Below are 24,441 nucleotides of genomic sequence, written 5' to 3' on the forward strand. Positions count from 1 at the left end.
TAATGAAGAACAGCAGAAGCCCATGTGATCTTTGTTATTAATTGCTAGAATTCTGCTAATTGCTTACATTAGTCAAATGCAAGCAATTAGCAGAAGGCATCTTTATAATTCCATATCCAAGATCCTAGATATACTAAATTTTCATTATTATCTCACCGAATATCCAAATTATTCTATTTTGAAAAAATGATAAACAGAAATTATGATGTTATTTTGTGTGTGATATCTTTTACCTTGCAGTTATTTTTTAAATTATATTCAAATAATTAAGTAAATTTATTTTTCTTATTAACATTTCTCAACAGGACACTTATATTTAGGAAACTAATATTTTGAAGAATGTCAAGTAGCAAACCACATCTTGATATTAAGCAGTGGCTTCAAAATCTTGATCTCCAAGAATATTTTGAAATATTTCAAAATTATGGAGGAGTAGAGGTAACTTTATTAAAATTTTAGTTTTTCATTTTTTTTTTATTAACTAAGTATACATTGAAATTAGCATTAAAAAAAGTGGGTTATTATTCATAGAGTTCTGCTTTTTAATCTCTTAGTAGAGTTATTAAACTTCCAACTTCTGGCAACCTGGGGACCTGATCCTTGTCATATCTTGGCTGGTTATATTATAATCATAAAAAAATTACATATTTTGCTACAACTTATTATACACTGTACTGTACAGTACAGTACAGTGCAGTGCTGTGCTGTACTGTACTGGTTTTTAAAAATAAAGATGCTGTTTAGTGCCATTTTAAAATAAAGCTTTATGTATACATAAAGTTTTCTTATATATTTCAAAATGAGCTTTTCCTAAATGTGATATTTGCTTTCATGAAAATGACTGAATTTTATATCATATCCAAAGTAAAGCATGTATCATTTATGAAAATCTGCAACACTTTCTTCAGATGTTTTATTTTTTTTATTTATTTATTTATTTTATTTTATTTTTTTTTTCATATCTAAAATAGGTGTTAAGACATTGCCTAATTCTTTCTTGTTTTCATGAAAGATATGGTTTCTAGATCTGAGGTCAACAAAATGTTTGTGTTCCTCCATTCCCATCTGTTTCAGAGATTGATCTGTTGATTTTATTTAATTAGTCTTGAAGATTTAAAATTTTTGGTGTTATTTTGTTTCACTCCTTCATTAAAGCACTGAGCTCCACTAACAAAAAGGAACCATCTTGACCTTGCCTTAATTTGGCATTTGAAATTATTCTAAGGATGTTTGGTTAAGGTCAAAGCTTTGTGCTAGCCACTGCAGTTTTCTTATGTCTTGTTTCTTATGCATTCACAATCCTCGTTTTGTAACAGTGTTGTCATTTTGGAAGGTGTAAGGGTTTCTTCTAAAAGATTTTTACAATTTATGGCACACAGAATTGTCCAGAATATCAATGTAGGATACAGCATCCATGGTTCCATGCACTGCGACCTTGGACATTACCATGCAATGAAGAATACTTCAAACCATGACACCTCTCCCATTCACCTTCACAGCTGGGAAACATACTCAGGTAGCAAGCCGTGCCCAGGCATCCTCCATATCCAAACATGACCACCAGACTGGAAAAGTGTGTAGCATGACTATGGGACCAATTTCCATTGATCCATAGTCCAGGATCAGTGTACCTTGCACCATGCTAATCAGTGGGTGTGGTATGCATTTATTTTGTTGTCAAAGGCTTGTGGGTTGCAGCTCTTCCATGAAAATTAATGGCATGCAGCTCTATAGGTGTCATCGAATGATTTGCATGAGGCCCATTTGCAGCTCTGAACTCATTCTCTAGGGTCTAATGACAAGATGAGATAACCAGCAATTTCAGGGCATGCTGGCTCCTGTAAGTCACTATTTTACACCTAGCTAGTATATTTTGGTCTTAGTTTCAACTCCACACTTCCATTTCTACAGCATGCCAGACATTTTCCCACATGACATCAATCATCATTCCCCTCTGTAAAACTGTCAATCATCATTCCCCTCTGTAAAACTGTCAACTCCTTCCACGAGTTTTTTCCTTCATTTGGTGTACACATTTGAAACAAATTCTAGGCTAACCACTGATCACCTTTATAAGCCAGTGCAATTTCATAGTCACAAATTTCTGAAATCAGAAGGATGAACTATGAAGTTTAAGAGTGTATGTTGGAATTATTGGTGGTGCCATATGTGGTCAGAACCATGTTCTGTTAATATAATTGACAGTCAACTGAAACCCGGGGGGGGGGGTGCAGTGGTATGAAATGTCACACATCTTTTGCATGAAACTTTTTTTTTACAGGTCTACATATTGGAATCTCCCACCCCCAATCATGGAAAAAACATCACTTCCCCTTTATTTATATAAGCACAGTGTTTGAGTTAAATTTCAGATAAATAATGAAAATTATAATGGCCTTTGTTTGAAGGCTTTTATAGTTACAAAAAATTCTAATTAACACTACAACAAACTGTAGGCACCTCCGTAGCCAGGTGGGAAGGAGCAGCAGTGCGTAGCACATGCTTCTTGATTAGACTGGGGTTCAAGCCCGTCACCACCAAATACGGAGGATGCGGAAAGGTCAGAGAATGACCACCGCATATCCCGGAGCAATATGGCCTTAGTTGCTAATGCTCCTAAAAAAAAAAAAAAAAAAACAACAAACTGTAGTACAAAAATAAAAAGAAATTTAATTGTTTTGTATTTAGTTTAATATTGTTGTTTTTCAAATCCACAAACAGGACAATCCCTTCCCCCCCCCCAATTAAAATAAAGTAATAAAATCATAACTTAAAAATACATAGGTATACCATAAAATATATTTTGGATGCTGTAGTGTCATTAATTTTCTGATATGACAGGCAAGTATTATAAACTTGATAATTAAGTGATGTATTGTATGGAATAAATATATTTCCTTACAATTCCCAAACTATAATGGTATAGCAGATAATAATAGGATTAAATAATTAAGTGGCAAACAATATTTAATATCATTCTATAACATTTAATGCTGTGTATGGAAACAATTTTATGCATTCTTCTGCGGCTTCAGTTCCTTTTTCTTTTCCTTTTTTTTTTTTTAATTCTTTGTAAACTATTAACATGCATTCTTATTTTAAATAAAAACAAATATACATTTATACACTGGTTTTCAAAGAAAGTGCATCGCATAGTAATTTCACATTTCTAACTCTTTTTTTTGTGATGGTATGTTACATTAATGACTAGTATCACAAATAGAAATATAAACAAAAGATATATTTATTAATAGATCAGGCAAAGCTATGTGACAGGTGCTCTCAGAATATTCCAAAATGAGCATTTGCAACCTTTATACATCAGTTTTGGTAAACATGACAATTATGGCTGAAATGTTATTAGAAGCCCTCAGTTTGCTTCAGTTTATCATTTTAAATGGAAAACAAAATGAAAAATTCACCAGGTGCAAACTGATATTTAGTTGAACTGCCTCTGGCCCTGATGACACCATCAAGCCATTGACAAGATCAATTTCTGAAGATAATCAACTGATAGTCTGTGGTTCCAAACATGAATTATGGCTTCCTGAAGTTCACGAAGGGTCTTTGGGTTCTTTCTGGCAACTGCAGATGCCACATGATGACAACAGTTCTCTATAGGATTCAGGTTTGGGCTGTTTCCTGGCCAGCTAACAGTTGTAATGGACGGTTCTTCCAACCATTTTTCCATCTGTAACAAATGTAAACACATTACTGTTGAACCTCTAATGCAAAAATGAAGCTAAAGTAACTACAGAAGTGCCTACTTTCACTTTTTGCCCGAGAACAAGAAGATGCGGTTACTTGGCAGGTTGAAATGGTCTCTAATGGTTGGCAGCAATTTGCCTTCCAGTATATCCATTGGCATTTACAGAACCTTTTATAAACTGCAGGTGATACTAAATGCACCCCCATTTCATTTGGCTGGTAGGGAATTTCACTGTAGACACCATACAGTCTGGATGGTATTCTTCACCACATCTATGGTGAATTGTTTGTCTCCCATCAGAGTCATGCAGGTTGAATTTCTTCTCGTCTGAGAAAATAACTGACTTCCACTGCTCAGGGATCCATTTGACATGCTCCTTACACCAAATTAATCTGGCGTTTTTCATTTTTTGTGTGAGGGGCTTCTTGTTAGGATGATGGGCTACAAGTCCATTTTTGAAGAGGCATCTACTGACTTTTACTGCACTTGCTACCATTCCTGTATGTTCTTCTCATTCTCCTTTCAGCTTAGATGAAGCGAGCACACGCTTCTTGATTAGACCGGGGTTCGAGCCCGTCACCACCAAATACGGAGGATGTGGAAAGGTCAGGGAATGACCACTGCATATCCCGGAGCAATATGGCCTTAGTTGCTAATGCTCCTAAAAACCAAATAACAAACAACAAAACAGTTGAAGAAGCTTTACGGTTTTTAAGGCATAAGCTCTTCAAAATGTGGTCCTGTTTCTCACAGTAGAGACTTGTTTGCGTCCGGTTCCTTTTTTCCTATCATCAGAACCAGTATTCTTGAGTTTCGAAAGACACTCAAGAATACTTGGTGTCGACTGATTACAAGACACTCTATAAGCAATATGATGTGAAGAACATCGTTTCTCTTGTAAAGCAAGAATAGCACTCTTTCTTTGTGACGTCAACTGCACATAACTCGCCATCCTGACACAAGCAAGGAATGACTGCAGCTCTTGCAGAGCATGTTTATATAGCTGAAAGTAACAGCTGATGTAATATTATGCCATGTCGATCTTATCTGATGTAATCTGTAAGAAATATTGCCATATACTTACATTATTCGTACGACAATCACAATTTTAAGGAGTGATGCACTTTCTTTGAACACCAGTGTATGCGTGTGTGTGTTACCTCATCACTGATCAGTTTTTAATGATTTTAATAATCTTAGACTAAGGCGCATTTAGGGGTAGAGCCTCAAGCTGCGAACAAATTTAGACTATGTATATAAAGTGCTTAGCATCATAATACACAGCCATTTCTGAATAAACAGAAAATTTTTAAGGTGGCATCGTTTTAGGTTATATCTCATATTGTGAATACCTTCACAACGAGTTGCCATGATATTGCACTACTTCGAATAAGTAACGCTTCACCTAAGGAGAAGACTAGTGTTACTTATTCTCAGATAGGTACCGCCACCCAGACAGCACTGTTTCAGGGCTATTTGGCCCTTCGTCAGTGAGTGGGTAGGTACCCAAGTGATGCAATGATGGCAAAAACAGTTATGAAGTATAACTCCACAATATGAGAGATGCCTGATGGTGTATGATGACACTTGGGTACCTACCCACTCACTGACGAAGGGCCAAATAGCCCTGAAACAGTGCTGTCTGGGTGGTGGTACCTATCTGAGAATAAGTAACACTAGTCTTCTCCTTAGGTGAAGCGTTACTTATTCGAAGTAGTGCAATATCATGGCAACTCGTTGTGAAGGTATTCACAATATGAGATATAACCTAAAACGATGCCACCTTAAAAATTTTCTGTTTATTCAGAAATGGCTGTGTATTATGATGCTAAGCACTTTATATACATAGTTTTAATAATCTTTTAACATTAGTATTAGTTGAGGCATATGATGCAAGAAAGCAAGCTTATATACAGCATCAGCCAAAAAAAAAAAAAAACCTTCCCAGTCACTCCAAATGTTTGTCTTTTTTTTTTTTTTTTTTTATGAAAATCCCAAACACGAAAGGTATCAAAACCTATAGTACTTAGTACCGTGCATGGGTTGAAGGAAAAGTATGGGGGGAAGGGGATGCCGGAAACTTTGCTCTAGAGACTAAACATGGGTTTCACCACTTCAAGCCTCCAATAAGCAAAGTGGTGGTATTTCACCGGTTGATGAAAGTCATCTACCACCTGGAAGTTCAGCCTTAAATTTATTTAATCTATCAACTTCCACAACTATCAAACTCCATTCCAACGATCAAGTACCCGCTGGCTAAAGGCAAACTTCCGCACATCTATTCTACAACTGTCTTTCCTCAGTTTGAATCTATGCCCCCCCCCTCAAGTTCTTAATTTGAGCTAGCGGAAGTATCCCATCAGCATTGAGCCTGCTCAAACCATTCAAGGCCTTATACATACACCTCGATCAGATCATCTCGCAAGTGCCTAGTCTCTAGATGCTGCAACTTGCAGAACTTAAGCCTTTCTTTGTAAGCGTATCCCTTTGTTCCTCTCACCAATCTTGTTGCCCTTCTCTGTACTCATTCTAGCAACTCTACATCCTTCCTAAAATGAGGCCTCCAGACTTGTACACAGTACTCTAGGTGTGGCCCGACCATCGCCTTGTATAACGGGATAATCACCTCCCTGTCTTTGCTAGCAAAATTCCTATATATCATTAACAAAACTCCATGACCTGCTGTGGCCGCCCATCTGCACTGCTCAGAGAACTTCATATATGACTTCACAATTACCCCCCCCCCCCCCGTTCTTTTTCATTCTCCACCTCCCTGAGTGTAGTATCACACAGGTATGTTTCTCTTGGGTTACTGTTGCCCATATGGAGTACTTTGCATTTGTCAATGTTAAACTTCAGTTGCCAACTTCGCAGCCCATCTGCCTAACTTTTCTAGATCCTATTGCAGTAGCATACTGTCTCTACTGTCATTAACAACCCTGCCAACCTTTGTATCATCTGTAGACTTGGACATTAAGCCTGATATAACTTCACTGATATCATTGATAAATACACATAACAACAATAGGTCCAGCACTGCACCGTGGGTGACTCCGCTAATAACATTAGTCCATGTAGAGCAGTGTCCATTTATTACCACCCTCTGCCTTCTCCCACTCAACCATCCCTTTATCCATTGCAGTAACTTGCCCTTAATGCTATACCGCTCCGATTTGTACATTTTTAACTTCAACAATTTCTCCTCAACTTTATTCTCAGTTATTACAAAATCACTTATCTCTCAAACTCTAACAGGGAGATAAGTGATTTTGTAATAACTGAGAGCAAAGTGGAGGAGAAATTGTTGGAGTTAAACATAAAAAAGGCACCTGGGGCAGATGGAATCTATCCAGTTATAACGAAGGAGGCAGCAAGGAAAGTAAACAAACCCTTAGCCATAATTACGAGAGTATCCTTAGTAGGTCCCCATGGACTGGAGATGTGCAAATGTGTCACCAATTCACAAAGGGGGGTTTCGAAATGTGTGTATGGTAGATGGTATTGTATATGGTAGGGGAGTTGAGCTATAAAGTGTAGTCTGTCTTTCGGAATAACCTAGTTAATCTCTGTGTTTCCAACAATTACATTTTTGATGGTAAATCTATCTACTTACAAATCATAGGTATCCCCATGGGTAGCCCTGCTAGCTGCGTCTTAGCTAACCTATACCTATACTGGGCAAAGACAACCCTACCCTCAGACATACAACTTTATAGAAACATTGACGACTTGATCATTTTCAACTACCCAACTTTTAAACAGGACTTTGTCCCGCAGAACTAACCTTGGATAAAACAAATAATAATGACCTTTCAGCCAACTGCCTAGACATAAAAATCAACAGCCATAAAGAATTATGTTTGCATTTTTGATTGCAAAAATGCAAACATAATTCTTTCCCGATGTATAAGAATTGCTACAATATGTAATAGCATCAGCCTATTTTCAGACAAGATTAAAAAACTCTACAATAAATTATTACATAATAAATTCCCGGCTGCTTTCCTCTGCCCTCACTTCACAAAAGCATTTAACATTATTAAATTTAAAAATATTACATACTACGACCCAGTTCTAAACATCATGTTATTAGATTAACCTCCTTTACATTCTGGCTTGTACATATTGTATAGTTTCATACCTCCTTAACTCTGTTGTGTCTCACAGTGTGGAAAGCTCGTGCCCACGGATTGCTTACTGACGGGGGTATTATGTTTCTTGTCTTGTCATCGTTTTTGGTGTATTCTTAATATTTTTATTTTTTATCTCATTCTTTACCTAATTTTGATTTCTTTAACATTGCCACTATTGACTTAAACATGTGGCAATTTTCCAGACATCTATCCAGAGGCCACCTGTAGTACGGGCTTGCAACCCCGGACTGCCCAATCACTACTTTATTCACCTCCATTTCAATTACTTTCAGCCGTTCTTTTTACTACATTTTATTTCTCGTGAGCAATTAATTAGGCTGGCCGAAAGCAATATCGAGATGCTATTTCTCTACTATCGTTACTGTTTCTTCTATTACAAAGGTTAGTGTCTTTTCCACGCTACTTTGTTAGTTTTTGTTTCTCCCTATGCTGGCTTTTTGCCTCATCTGTCACTCCCCTGTCACATGGGTACAGTGCCGGATTACGATTTTACATCTTCCTTCCCCCTACACGGGGCAACTTCAACTGGCATATATATATATATACTGCAAGTGAACACTTAGCTTTCCTTCAATCACCATTGACAACGTCTTCCGGTCCACACAGACAGTAAGTTCTCTTATTTTTGCCCCATCTCTTATATTTTTGAGTTTAAATTTTATACTTTTCTTTCCACAGGTTTTTATTTTATAGTTTATTTATTATTTTATTCTTCCTTCTGGTATCTATTGGGTCAGCTGTGATATATACGTATACCGATTACGTGTACATCATAACAGAAGCAGAGACCTGGACCATTGTTGTGGCTCCTACGATTTTTGCTGTAGACCTTATTAAAGAAGTAGTTAAAGTCCTAGGACCCACAGCTTTTGGTTCTTACAATTATTATGCCCTTATTAATTGCATTTTATATTTATTTTAGGTAAATTGATTTTTTACTTGCAGGTTCTCCCTATTCTTCCAGGTTACTATACCTTATAGCTCAACTCCCTTACCATATACACAAATATACTGATTTTTACCTTTTTTATCTATTATTCATTATGGTTGCCGGTGTCTACTGTAGTTCCTGGATCCACAACCCGGTCTTATATACATTTTATAAATTTTGCATAAATTCTTATAGCCCATTCCTGTTTGATAAGACTTTCGTAATTTCATTGAAGCTTTATCTTTTTTACATATATATATATATATATATATATATATAAAAAATTGGGATAAATGTAAAAGTTATGCCAGATCAAAAACAGATAGCTCTGTTAATTATTGGTGGGATGTATTGATGAAAGGGGTTAGCCCTCGAAAAAGTTCCTTTCAATGTAATAATGATTATGTAGATACATAATCATTATTGTATTATATGTTTATTTCCAGGGTATGGCATTGTAGACCTACACAGGCTCTCTTAGTCTTTATAAGTTATTTTGGCCTTATGGCCCTTATGGTATACTGTTATGTTTATGTACATATTCAGCATCTATATAGTACATATTATACTTTTACTATAATGACTGTGTATGTGACTTCATTACTGATCAGTTTTTAATGATTTTAATAATCTTTTCTTAAGGATCTTTTGACATTGTCAGAAAGAGAACTTAAGCAGTTTGGAATTAGAAATGGTGCCCATCGAGCCAGGTTGATATCATCACTTGTAATGCTTAAAGAAAAATATGATAAAGGTATGACATCACTTTCATTCAGAATAATTGGTTTAATTACATAGGTAGTAGCGTTTTAGTCCAAAAGAATATGACATTTTTAGGTTTATCATTTTTCAGATAAATTTTTAGAATAAATAAAATTATTTTTTGACAGTTCTGTATATACTTAGTACCTTTTTTTTATTTGTATTAAAAACATTGTATAATTTCGAATAATAGAATGAATTGGCATTACATTCCTCTAATATACTACCATATCATCATGTCATGATAGAGCAAAGATATATACAGGGTATTCCACAAACTGATAACCAAATTTCAAGGAGGTATTAATTAGATGATTTTGAGTTGAAAGTGTTGTGCGATCATGTATCCTGTCTTCAAGCATTAGGGAGTTCTAAGTATTTAAAGTTATGCATGCGGTTGTTGGTGAACAGTGGTTAAATGAAAGGAAATCACAGGAATTCATTAATATTTATGATTTTGTCAGATAGCTTATAGTACATGACAGTAAATTTTATTGCACATCATAGAGTAATTTTTAGATAAATACTGTTATTTTAGTTACATTAGATATGGTACAAAATGGCTGTTACTGTTCTATATGTGATGCTTTGCCAGTGCCAGCTGAAAAATTATACAAGGAAGCAAAGTTATATAGCATCAGCCAAAAAAAAAGAAAAATAATAATAAGTTATTTAATGTATACACAGTGCATTACATTACATTTCAGGTGCATTAGCAAATGATAATAATGATTTATAGCAAAAAAGCAACAATTTTATGCACAAATCGAGTGCATTGTTTCTGCACAGCAACAAACATAATATCCAGTACTTCAGCTACAGTATATGGCATATGGAAAGCTTATATTGTGATATGTATGTAAAAAGAAATAATAATTGCAAGATTTTTGTATTGGTCCCATTTCAATTAAATTTGGGATGGATCAACAAGTCTCTTTAAAAGAGTGAAATATAAAATTTCATCAAAATCCATGGATTGGGAGTAGTTTTTACATGTGGATGAACAAAAAAAATAATAATTGCAAGATTTTTATTGGTCCAATTTTAATGAAATTTAGAATGCCATGACAGTTTTTTTTAAAAGAGTGATATATAAAATTTTATGACAATTCCATTAGGAGCTATTTTATTATTGGCAGACAGACGTGGTAAAGACAGTAGCTGTTTTATGCATATATGCTAATGTGCTTAAAAAGAAAAAAAATAAATAAGGAAAAAACCTACCTACCTCATCCATACATCTCTTCTAACAATTTTTCTAATCCTTAAATTTATTCAAACCCCCCACTACCACAATGCCAGATGAAAGTTTGTTCTAACAATCAGTTATTCTCTGGCTGACAACAAATTTTTCCATATCTATCTTACCACTGTCTTTTTCTTAGTTTAAATTTATTCTGCCTTAAGAGTGTTGTCTGAGGAAGAGTAAAGATGCCATCTGCATTTAGTTTACTGATACTATTTAAGACCTGAAACACTTCACTTCGTTCAGGTCTCCTTTCAAGTATCTAGTTTACATATGCCAAAATTTGCAGAACTGAAGTCTTTTTTGGTAAGAGAATGCATTTGTGCTTCTGACTAATCCTGTTGCTCTCTACAGCTGTTCTAGCAGATCTACATCCTTCTAAAATGATGCATTCAGACTCGTATGGCAGTATCCAAGGAATAATTACTGTTTCCCTACTGGTAAAATTCTTGTATAGGATTATTTTTTGCTTTCAAATATGCTTAGTATTCCGCTCTACATAAGTCACAGCAGCTGTGATTCACTGCAAAAATTCCTCCCTTATTTGTGATTTTTGCTGGTACTTCAAGTTGTTCATATACTTCCTACCCCCCCCCCCCCCACCTCCTAACAAGAAGAAATCAGTGGGTGTGAGATTACTGATTCAGTGGCCAGGCTTATGGACCACCATGACCAATCTGCTGATTCAAGTATTCCTGTTACTTGTTGACCAATATAAGGTTGTGTTCCACCATGTTCTTAATTTTGTGTATAGATGAATATCTTCCAGCAGAAATGGTAGTTTGTTTTTGCCAACTGTGCACTATAAATCATTACTTATGGCTGAGAATCATGCTTGCTTCCAAAAGAATTGCATCTTCTGAATGGTTTAGAGCAGTGATGACCAACCTTTTTATGTAGTGTGCCACATAATATGTTGAAAATGTGTCACATGCCACCTAGAAACAGATCAAGACAAGTCAAATTTGGAAAGAGAAAAAAAAAAAAAAACATAATTTAGTTACCACGTTTCTGTGAAAAAGTTAAGAAATTTTACATGAAAACTTTATGAAAACTCAATTATTTCCCCAGCTGATCTGCGCCTTCCACCTCTTAATACTAACCAATGTAAAGAAAATTTATGCTAAATATTTGAAACACATAAATTTAACATAAGCTAATGAAAAAATGTTCTTCCTTATGGAATTAATCTTTTGATGATTTTTGAAATTAGTTATATAATTTTTGCATTATTATTTTTTTCTGAATCAGATGGTATGCATAGTGAAAATACGATAGTATGAACCAGAGCTATAATGCTCGATACATTCTACGTTGATATCAATATTTGTAAAAGAATAAGAGAAGTTTACCTCAATATGATATGTAGAACACTTCTGATTTTAAATTTTTAATTGCATTAAATTAATTTTTAATTGTGTTCATTTGATTTTTAATTATTAATTATTTCTTACTGTATGTAAGATTTTCGGGGTTTTTTTAAATTGTTTTCATTTTAATTTCTGGAGAGTATCATATGGAAGTGTTCTACGTATCATATTGAGGTAAACTTCTCTTATTCTTTTACAAACGTTGTGAGAATACTTACGGCAACGTTCCTGACACAGCCTGTCTAACGTTTTACAACATAAATTTTTTTTTTAACTTCTAATTTTTTATTCAAATACACATGGCCTATGCAGGTCTGTTTTCATAGAAAATTAGAAGATTGAGTAGTCCTCATTTTGTTCATTCATTGGCAGTTGTGTGAAATCATATATAAAATATTACGAACTTTGTGGCTCATTTTCACTCTGCTCAGTAGAGAATTCTTGAATTTTTAATAAACTCTGCTAAAAAAATAATTACCTTGGAGAGCAAGGTGGGCTTCTCCAGAGTGAATAGAATTGGTTTTTGAGTGAAAAAGAAAAACAGCATGAAAATAGAGGTCAAAATTGTAACCAGGTCACCAACCAGCAGATTAAAGGCTAGATAACAAAGTATTAACTTGAAGAATTATAATAATTTATCTGTACAAAATCATATACATATATTAATATCGAATTACTGTGGCACAGAGCATATACATATAATTGCACATGCATACATATTAGTGACTTATTAAAAATAACTAAAATATGAACTAAAGGTTTAAAAAATACATGTACAAAATCAGGAAAAGGGAGTATATATGGTAAAACTCAAAACTGTTATTGGTTTATTTTACATTATTGGTCTGTCTGTCCTGGAAGGTTGATAAAGAAAGTTAAGAAATAACCAAAGTTAATCATGTAAAACATAATCAATGATCATGTTCAATGTAAATCATTTTGCATTGAATATGATTACTGACTACCAAAACTTTGATAAAGATTTTAGCAATTAGTAATTGTTCTTTCTGCCAATAAGTCGTGGTAATATTTTAAAGAAATTTTGGGTGCCGGGCAATGAAATATATTGCCACCTTAACTCACTGCACTTATTCCACTTCATTTTAATCATTTTTAATACTAATAATCCTGCCAAATAAAATTCTGAAGTTTCTTCATGTAGTTAGACACAGCATACTAGCATGATTTCAGAATTGTCTTCTTGTTGTCAAAACAATGAGAAGTGGCTATTAAATTTATGTATTTGAACATACTATGAAATTATAAAGAAATCAGCACAATACATAAGTCTCTTTTTATTTTTATAGTTAACACTCTGAAGGCAGAAGTCCACTCATCTTTATGTCCACCCCAAGAAAATTATATGATTTCTAGCCCACAACGAAGGTAAAAAAAAAAAAAAAATTAATTGATTTTTAATATTCTTTTAGTTTTTCTAGTATAATAAAGTTGAATACAATCATCTTTCAGGTAATTTAAAGCTATGAAAGTATTAGTATTATTGGTAATGAAGATTTCTATTGTATTCAAGATTTTATTTGTATTTCAGGCAGTTTCATAATACATTGAAAGCTAATTACAACATATCTCAAGGGATAATACTTTATACTTGATATTGAAAGTACTTCATAGCTCACTTATAGTTTCAATCAATGCATATTAATATTCAGTGCAGCCAAATATAATTTATGAAACTTCAATTCCAGATAAATGTCAAAAGATGATTAATCCATTGTACTTCCTTTTTAATTATTGTTCCACTTCATTTCATAAGATTTAAAATAATCAGTTATAAATAATAACTAATTATTTTAAATATAGATAAATGTTATAAACTATAATGGATATACACAATAATAATGAAGTCATATGTATGATGTAAATATTGGAAATTTCTCATTCAAATCCATTAACAGATTTGTATGAGTAATTTAAAACAATACTAGAATGTTTATTTTCATATTTCCTCTAAACTTTGACTGTACAAAATATAGGATCTCTATTTTGTCCAAAGAAAGAGTTCATTAAAAAAAAATTAGAAGGGATGGCAGCCTTCTATGGTGCCGTATAGTATCGTTTTGTAACTAAATCTGAAATTTCTTTTACAGGTTAAACATTATGGTACTGCACTATATTTAGTCTTTTCATGTAATCTTAAACAAATTATTGTTTATTTAGCAAAAATAATATTTTAGTGCTGTGAGATAGTTGAGACCACACTATTATATCACGTGGTAGATTTAAATAATTTATAATTACAGTGCTACAATTTGAATAATTTAAACATCTCAGTGGTAACTGTTTAAGTGTTTGGAATTGATGTTTCAATTGTTCAAATTGTAGAATTTCAATTATAAATTACTTAAATCTGCCACATGATATAATAGTGTCATCTCAGTTAATTATCTCACAATGACAAACAATTGCATAGATCCCTTTCTTCCAATTAATATTTTAGTATATATATTTTTTTTCAATCTTAGAACCAAACTTTTTTTTTCCATGTAGATTTGATGGTCAGCTTAATGCAGTATCCTAGAACATAACCTCTCACATTGCACAAATTTTCACTGTACTTTATTTTTTTTTTATTTTGCAATGATGTTTTTTTTATTTTATTTTGTAATATATATTTTTTTTTGTTTAATAGAATATTAGAAGGAATTTCAACTGTCTATTTATCGCTCATGTGTTCATTCTCTTTTTTGCAGCCCATCTTACCATAATTATGAAAAATCAGCTTCATCTAGTAATTGTTCCAGTTATCATTCCAGTGGAAAATCTAGCGATAGAAATAGTTTGGTAAGGATTTAATAAATGTAAACAAAATTGATTTTTTTTTTTTAACAGTTTTACTGTTTATAATAGAGAAAATAAGAACATTAAAAGTTATTTATGGTAGGATTAAGCAGACAAAACCCGCCAGGATGTCACCTTGGCTATCAAGGTCCCAGCTGTGCTTAACAGGGAACCAGGAGGGCACAGCGTTAAATATACTACTGGAACAACCATCAAGATAAATACTTTTACTGTTAGAAACTTAAATGCCAAAAAAGTGGAATTAGCAGAGGAACTGTGAGGAACTATATCAATATGATATCAGTTGTAATAAGTATCCCAAAAACTAGGAGAATGAATGTGGGTTAGCTGTAGTCAAAATAATAATTATAAACTTATAGCACAAATTGAAGTGCTACTTCAATTAAGAGCAAAAACCGTTTCCCCTAACATAATGAATTACTTTAGGTACAATAAAGGACGACTACTGATGATTTTACTGACTGGAAGGAAGGGTCCACAATAAAACATCTGTAAAAGGTGATAACATGTGGTCACTCAAAGGAAAGTAACCATAGTCATTTGCATTCAAGGCATTGCACACTAATTGCAGTCATTTGCACACTAATATTTCCAGAGGGATTATTGCAAAATATTGTTCCGTAAAACAATTACAGTAAAGCAAAGTGTTTTTTTTATTGAATGCACACCGGACAAAAATCGGACTAATCCGAATTTAGGCATCCTATGATGAAGCTGACTTATTAGAACTTTTGAATCCATGATGAAACTGACTTACTAGAACTTCAGCATCTGTGATGAAAGTTACAGCTCTGGACCTTTGACAATCTCCTGGCCTTCTCCCACCAAAATATTATTTCTTTCTCTCTGTCTCTTTCCCTTAGGGTCGGACTAGAAAGGAGAACTCTCTACCCTAAAGAGTTTTTTTTTTCCCCAAGTGAATGAAAGGAACTGGAAATTTCAGGAAAATTAACCCTGTTTTCTTCATTCAGTAAACAGCTACTCTGTCAGCGCAAGAGAAGTGAAATTACATTTGCAGCTCAAGACATCCATTACTCATAGCGCATTTTTTTTTTTTTTTTTCGTTTACACACCAGGTGAGATGCATGCGAAGTTTCTTTGAATGCATTTCTTTCACCTGGTGTGCAAATGAAAAAGTCAATGACAACTCTATTTCAAAGTTTATAACGCAGCTATGAATAGAAGTATTTTCTTGAAAGTTTGTAAGAAGATCAAATACACATCCATGAAACTGCTGTTCTGATTTAGTCCTCTAAAAACAATTACAATAAAGCAAACTTTTTTTTTTTATGAAATGCGTGATCAGTTTTACGACAGTTTTTTTCTTCCGTTTCCACTGTGGTTTCCAATAGATGAATTTCCTTGATTTTTTGTTAGTAGATACAATACATACTGAAGAAAGGAAAGAAGATATTTTTGTTTTTCAAAAACAATTCGTTGCAATTCTTTCGTACAACAATTATGAAAAGCAGTAAAGCAAAATGTTGAGAGAGCCATGCAAAATATTGTTCGCAAGTAATGATGCTCAACTGTTTGTTTTTCAAGAAAGTTGCTTACATCTTTATTTTCTCCTTGGATCACCTTGGTAATACTAATGACGTAAGCTTGACCAGTCAATTACATCTCCGCGTGTATTGATTCATTTTAGTCAGATGAAGCGGGAATTTTGAACTAATGCTGCAACGCATATTATCTACAAAGCGTCGATCGGTGTTTTGCCGACATAATAAATTGATATGTGATCGTACATTTTTGCTGTTTTCAAGTGAATTATTAGTTTTTGCTGAATATTAAAGGTAGGAAATCAAAGAATATACTTCTGTTTATGTATATTGAGAGTTTCGATTTTGTAAATTGAGTAGAAATAATGGAAATTATTAGTTTCTCTCAGTGGTGCAATTTTCAAGTGAGATTTAAAATTAGGGTTATGGGGGATGGAATGGTGGTAGGGTTAATAATAATAACTTCCAGCTGTGCAAAATTACAGCAGCAGGATTCCTAAGACAAATTTCCAGAGGAATTTTACAAACTCTTTCAAAATTGACTTGTCTTAAAATAAGTTGCATAGTGGTAGTAATCTTCTCCTGCAATATGTCACATGTTATATCATACTATCATTCACTGCCTAGGAGCAGAGCCAAGACAAGCTATATTTAAAAATATTTTAGTTATCATTTTTCTCTTAAAAGCAAATCAGACCCACAGAAAACTTCGAGAACCCCAACTTTAAATTTTTTTTATGGGACTGATTTCAAGAACCCCGACCTTAAAATCAATCCCATAGAAAATCTTTAAAGTTGGGGTTCTTGAAAAGAATCAATTATTCCCCCCCTCCACCAAGTACTAATGCTTACCAGTCACTACCTAATATTTTTGCCATAAAGCAATTTTTTTTAAGCTAAGGAAACACTTTTACATTTATAAAATAAATACATGCTAACAAACAAAAATGCTCATTGCTAAAGAATTGATGTTGAGGAGTTTTATACTTGCAAGTTTGGTTTATTACTTTCTTTTGAATACTAACGTTGTATAGAGACATTCATTGATATGATTACTGTACAGTAGTCAATGACTAAAATATGATCTTTCAGAATTTATGAGGAGAGATTTTACCTGAAAAAGTTGTTGCTGTACATTCCTTGATTTATTTTATTTCATATTTTTCCTTGTTTTAATTTCATTATGAGTGCTCATATTCCTCTTGGGTTTGATGTGAGGGTATAGCTTCTTGAGCATGGAATCATGCATTTGTACTACTGGAGGTGGGTATGGGTATTCATAATAAGCTCTCCTTTTTGATTAATTTATCTTATTTTAATTAGGATAGCTTGGGATGTAGGCAACACCTTTCATTTCTTGCCAAGATGACCTTAATTGCTGCTTGTAGTATAATAGTGCTTGTTTCTACACCGTAGTCTTGTCACATGAAGTTATTTCAAATACAGAGATTAGGATGTTACAAAGTAGGCATAGACAAAAAAAAAATCATTTTTCATATGTACAACTGTTAAGTTCCTATATAGAGATTATATTGCCAATGTGGAACCCATTAATAGGAGTAATAAATAGGTTTATGACATTTACATTTTACTAAATAAAGTTTTTTTTTTAATATAAATTCATCAGGAAACCGGTATAGGATCAGAAGCATCAGAAGAAGAGCTCAAAAAAGCCCTTGAATGGGAACTTAGTCTTGACAGCAGTGATCTTAGGAGCTGTGCATGGTATCATGGCACTATCCTTCGTCAACGAGCAGAAGAACTAGTAGTAAAAGAGGGAGAGTTTTTGGTTCGTGATTGTATTTCGCAGCCTGGAGATTATGTGCTTACCTGTTACTGGAAACAAATGCCACTCCACTTTATCATTAAAAAGGTTTGTACAATTTTTGATCTGATAAACTTATTTTATCATGCAACAGAACCCGTCAAAAAAAAAAAAAAAGTTTCCTACCTGAATTGAATATGAAAGAGGTTGGATGCTATAAAATACTTATTGATCACTTTAATGCCACCTTAACTCACTGCACTTACTCCACTTCATTTTAATCATTTTTAATACTAATAATCCTGCCAAATAAAATTCTGAAGTTTCTTTGTGTAATCAGACACAGCATACTAGCATGGTTTGAGAATTGTCTTCTTGTTGTCAAAACAAATAGAAATTGTTAGGGAGTAGGCCATGACTATAAAAGCTGGTTTATATCATTGAAGTCACATTTTGAACAGCAGCCAGAACATGTGCAAATTGTAGACTAGAGCACCGAAGAAGAGTACAGTCAGGCCTCGCATAACGCGTTTTTCAGTTACCTCTATTTGAAAAAAATTATACCACTTTTCACTGTACACGATCAAAATTTTCAGTTAACGCAATCTTTTTTTTTTTTGTGCAATAGTTGAAAAAGATTTGAATCTTGCGTTAAGCTTACTGCACATCAGACGTGGCAATAAACAAACGTTTGCCTTGCTGCCCGCCTCAGTGTGTTCCATTTTGTTAGTTGGCGTATTGGCTTCTGTGGCCATAATGCACCTCCCAAAGTTTTTGCATTTTACACTGATCCAAGCCAGAGGCGTGATTCGAACCCGCGACCTTTGGGTTGCCAGGCAGGCACTTTACCCACCTGGCTAGCCCGGTCGGCAAAGACGTGTTACTTGTTTGTCTCCCAGTAATAAAGTCAATGCAGACTTGCATTTAAAAATTCAAATTTTTAAATGAGCCAGTTGAAAATATTACCGCGAAGGAGATAAAGGTAAAAAAAACTAGATGAAATCTTTCGTATTGCAGAGAACCTCAAACAAAAGGTTTGTAGTTCCCTGCGATATTTAGTTTGCCAGGGACCAGAGAAGATTGTTATCGGCTATTGGAAATTGATTGATGAAAAGAGAAAGTCAACACTGTTCAAATATTTCCGCAACAGTCATTTCTTCATTGTGTATTTTTATTTCAGAGGTTCCCAAACTTTCTCGGTTCACGCTGCCCTTAGTGTCTCAGTAATTTTTTCACAGCGCACCTAGACTAAAAGAAATACCTAACAGTTCCGTTTATTAAATAGTTAGGTTCAAACAACTTAATAAGAAATTTTGAAACTGTGAACTACCTAGAGCTAATAGTTTGCGCGGTGTCTGACAGATGTCGAGTATCGCTGTGTTTCCCTCGAAAATTTAAAATATTCCGCGGTTTGGTTCCCAAACTGTGTGCTGCGGAATTCAATAAACATTTAATTCCATAATTATTTTCATTATGTTTTACATTGTATACAGTTAAAAAGTTATTTAAAAGGTATTTTTAAAATTCTTTATGGACATTCCAGAAGGTCAAGGACCAATTATAATTTTACCTATTGATTATTATATTCGATTAACAAGTTTTTGTTTTGCGCGATATGCTCGCAGGACGAATTAATTGTGTTAATCGAGGCCAGCCTGTACTACATATCAGTTTTCTTCATTGTTTTTCTTTGGAACCTTCACATAAGTATCTTTATTCTGATACTGTGTTAATCTCTCTGATATAGTAGTTTTATGAGCATAAATATGAAATCCCTTTCTGACAACCTGAATCACAGGCACCGACTTAGCCAGTGAAATCAGTAATCAGCCTACAGATACTGCTGCTATTTCAATTTCTCTGTGACTTAGGTTCTCAGTATACATTATTCCCATCGGTATCTACTGAAAGTTGTTCAAATGCAATAATCACTTGAACAACGTTTGAATCAAGTTGCACAAGAAATAATCTTGTGCAAAGTGACAATATTGAAGTTTAAATTCAGTGGTTGTTAGTGTTTTTGTTAGTGTCCCAGATGTTGACTGATGGGATTCAGGTTAAAGGGAGCAGGCAGGGCAGTCTACACAGATGATACCCTTATTCTTTCACTTTCCACATGGGCCTGCCTGGCCTGTTTCTGGGGCCCCAAAATTGTAGTTTACAGTAAGTGGGCTAGCTAAAAATCAGCCAAAGGGTTGCATTTTGGGGCAAACTTAGCCAAGAAATATGCATCCCACTTTAATGTTTTCAAAGATCATAATATAAAATGTTATGCCTGTTCACACCCCTTGCTTCCCCTCTGTTACAAATATTAATTTGTAACAGAGTTCCCTCTTCATCCCATCAGGGTGGATGGGATGAAGAGGGCCCTATCCTGTGGGATTTAGCATTATTATCCATCAGAATGAGTCCTTTGCTTACAGCACACTAGTATACAAAAGGACCTTTAATTGCAGGATCTCATTTCTGTACTGGCATGCAGTTAGGTTCTTGTTCTGGATGATGATGTGGAGATTGCAAGAAGTGGGGAGTGTTCTTGTCTCAGTGTTATTGATGGTTTATAATCCTAACCAGGGTGCCTACAAATAGTCTGGGTTTCTTGAAACCGATTATGCAACCTGCAGATGCCACTTTATGGAAAATCAAGCTATGCTGCAACTTGGCATTGTGGTTGTCCTGCCTTCAATCTCCCATTGACTATTCAAGCATCAGATTTGAGCAAATCCATCTGAGCTGACATTTTTAGATGCTTCACTATGATGATTAACAGGCTTGTTGTCTTTGCACCTGTAGTTCACAAATGAGGTGTCTACAGTGTGATTGATTATTTAACAAAATGGTTATATTCCTGAAATTGCATGCTCTTGCCCTGTATTTGTTGGAGAACGTAATAATTTACATCTGTGCTATTATTGTGACCACAATGGATATTAATAATGTAGATTATCTGACTAAATTGATAGACTGTGCAGTGATCCATCTAATTGTATTGACCAGTATATTATGTATTACAAGTTATAATCCAAATGTGAATGTAATACACAATATTCTGGTCAAATTTGTAATCATAATATTTTTATGATTATAAATTTATTTATAAATTTAATCATAACTTTTTTTTCTTAAATTGTGTAATTTTAATTTAATTTATTTTTTAAAATTGGAAAATTTATTTATTGGAAGTTTGGACAAATCAAAAATTTGATGCCACTTTTACTTCAAATTATATCCAAACACTATAATATTATTCATATACATTCATTGAATAACATAATTTAAAATTATTTCTATATATATTAATTTATTTTTTCATCTATAGGTATTTCTTCAACCTGGTACTATTTATGAAAAATTACAGTTTCAGCTTGAAGGAGAGGCCTTTAATACAGTTTCTGACCTAATAACTTATTATGTGGGGAATAAATGTGCAGTGTCAGAGTCTGTAGCAGCTATAATCTCACATCCAGTTACTCGCATGATGCCATTAACGTATTATACCTCACGTTATGGTGTCGAGTGCCAGATGCATTATGCAGCACGAGCTCTAGAGGATGTAGTTCTTAATCAGGGGAGAAATTCGGTAAGCCCACCTGTAGTTTTAAAGAGCACACCAAATGGAAGTCCAAGTTCTGGTTCCCGTAGTCACACACCTGATCACTCCATAAAAATTACTTTGACCAGATCACCTGATGGAAATTCTAAACATTCCCCTGTGAGTCAGACCTTAAAACTGCACCGAAAACCTCTTCTTCACCGATGTTTAGTTCGTGTAGGTAGCGATCCTATGCTTAGTCCAACAATGGAAAGGAGAGCGTGGGAATTTAGACCTCATTCAAGCACTATAACAACAGATACGTATAAGCTAGAAGGTGAAAATTCTGAAGAAAAACCACCACCCAAGCCAAGTCGTGTTCCATCAAGAAAATGTGCACAGAAACCACTTGTTATAAAGAGAAATACTAGCTTCACGGAAGATTCTTTTGATGAAACACAATTACATACTGATGTATCTCAAAAAGGGAATTACAAGTTTCAACAGTGTGAGAAGGCTAGGCGATCATCTGGGGAGACTCGTTTCTCATTCCTTGATCATCGGAGCATTTCTGAAGATAACCAAACAGATGAAAAAAAAGTAATAACTCTTCCTCCTTCAAACATGCTCTCATGCTTCAACTTAGAGACATATACAACATTACTTCTTCCTACAGAAAATAAGCCACTGGATTCCCATGCATTAAACAAAGTCAAGTCTTTACTTCTTAACAATACACCACATGATATAGCAAGTAATTTGACCAGGACTGATTTAGATGTGATGAAGAGCAGTCAAGCATATGACTTGGGCTTGGGTGTGACATCTGGATTAGAGCTCATGATGCTTCCACAAGGAAAGCAGTTGCGACTTGACTTAATGGAAAGGTAATATTCTCAAATTGAAAATTTTTATATTTTTCACTTAATTTACAGTATATGAGAAATTAAGTGTCTCTCCTCCCCCCTCAAGTGCATGTGCATATGTTATCCTACTTATAAGTATTCTAGTGTTAATAATAATAAAAAACACTACTCCCTCTGCATTATATTGTACTGCATATATACAATTCACATTGTATACATGTAGTTGTTGGAGGAGATTAAAAGAATCCCCCCTAACAACTTTTAAGACATTATTGTATCTATACTACCAACACTGCAATTTTATCAACGTTCTGAACTTTAAATGTATTTACTTGCATAATTCTCATATCATGATTTGTGCAAAGACCTTTAATACAGTTTTTGACTTAATAAATTATTATGTGGGAAATACGTGTGCAGTATCTCTATAAGTGTGGAGTCTGTAGGCGCCAAGTAAAAAGTGAAAATTATTAGTTCTGTTGTCATAACATATCCCATGTTTAGATGTATAAAATAATGTATCTGTGACTATTGCAATGCCATAAACATAGAAAAGGTAGTGATGATGGTATGCATGTTACGCTGACTAAATTTTGATGTCCCGTATTCTCATGCCACAAATTTGCATTTCCTGCTGTTGATAATTGGATAAACGATACCATTAGGCTTACCTATAAAAAAAAAAAAAAATTTTGCAAAAACTTGCAAATTCATTATAGTCCAGTTACCTTTACTTGTACCATCTCTGACAGGACATTGCTGAACAATCCTGTTCAGGAATGTCCTATCTTATGTCTTTGAAACAGTGTTCCCCTCAAAGTAACCTTACTCTAACTTTTTTGACATAAACATGTCATATCTATAACTTTTACGACATAAAAGCTGGGTGTTTCTCTGTTTTTCTGAAAACTACCAGTGGTATAATACAGAACCCTCTCAACGAGAATGGTATGTTTAAAGGATCATAGCATGTTTTGCGTCACAGTAATTTAGCATAAATTACTGTGATGATGTCATTAAAGAGTTGGATACAAGGAAAAACTTCAACATTTCTTTACCTTGACTTTAGTAATGCTTTTGATTCAATTCTGTATGAAAGGCTCATAAACTTGAGCAGATTGGAATAACTTGCAAATTCCATCATTAAATCATTTGGCTAAAAGATAGGATACAGAGGGTAATCATAAATGAATATTGTTCAGGTTGGACCAGTATAGAAAGCAGTATAGAAAACCCTCGGCACTGATCCTGGGATGAGGGTTTTCTGTTTCTTATTTTCCTTAGTAACATTGATAGAGTGTGTAGTGAAAGTTGCCAATATTTGCTGATGATTTTTGAAGGTAAGAGGGTTAAGTTCAGAACTAGATTATGTTGGTACAAAGTGATTTGGATCAGTTGCAGATAAGGTCTGAAAATTGGTAAATAAATTTAATGCTTCGAAATGCAGCAATCATTTATGAGCTAGGAGAAAGGAGTTAAAAGTGATTCAGGACAAAAAAAGACATGATACAGTAAATGTAAAACTTACCATGCAGTGTAAAGAAGTGGCTAGGAAGGCACATGGTACACTCTCTGTGAGTTATGGGACCTTTATCTAGGAAGAAGGATGTTATTGCCTCTCTGTAAAACAATGGTGACACCACATTTTGGTCTGGAGGCAGTGCCTAAAAAAAAAAAAAAGACAACTTCTAAAGAGGGTTCAATGAAAGGTGACCAGATTTGTGAGGGATGCTAATCAGAATACTGTCACTGCCTTTCACAGTTGGGACAGCACAGTCTTTTTC

The 24,441-nt window shown here is 34.1% G+C and overlaps 1 protein-coding gene across 1 annotated transcript in view; it reads left to right on the forward strand.

Annotated features, from left to right (window-relative positions):
- Positions 1–326: 326 nt before the first annotated feature.
- LOC150075359 (breast cancer anti-estrogen resistance protein 3 homolog) overlaps positions 327–24,441 on the forward strand; it is a 32,523-nt gene continuing 8,408 nt past the window's right edge. The window contains exons 1-6 of the mRNA XM_090388460.1: positions 327–438; positions 9,437–9,548; positions 13,480–13,558; positions 14,884–14,974; positions 18,122–18,367; positions 21,579–22,678. Coding sequence (XP_090244586.1) covers positions 340–438; positions 9,437–9,548; positions 13,480–13,558; positions 14,884–14,974; positions 18,122–18,367; positions 21,579–22,678 — 1,727 coding nt within the window. The 5' untranslated portion in view covers positions 327–339. The remainder of the gene's footprint in view (positions 439–9,436; positions 9,549–13,479; positions 13,559–14,883; positions 14,975–18,121; positions 18,368–21,578; positions 22,679–24,441) is intronic.

This window comes from Mastigoproctus giganteus, chromosome 14 (assembly GCF_048544385.1).
Source record: "Mastigoproctus giganteus isolate SK-2022 chromosome 14, ASM4854438v1, whole genome shotgun sequence".
Taxonomy (NCBI): Eukaryota; Metazoa; Arthropoda; class Arachnida; order Uropygi; family Thelyphonidae; genus Mastigoproctus; species Mastigoproctus giganteus.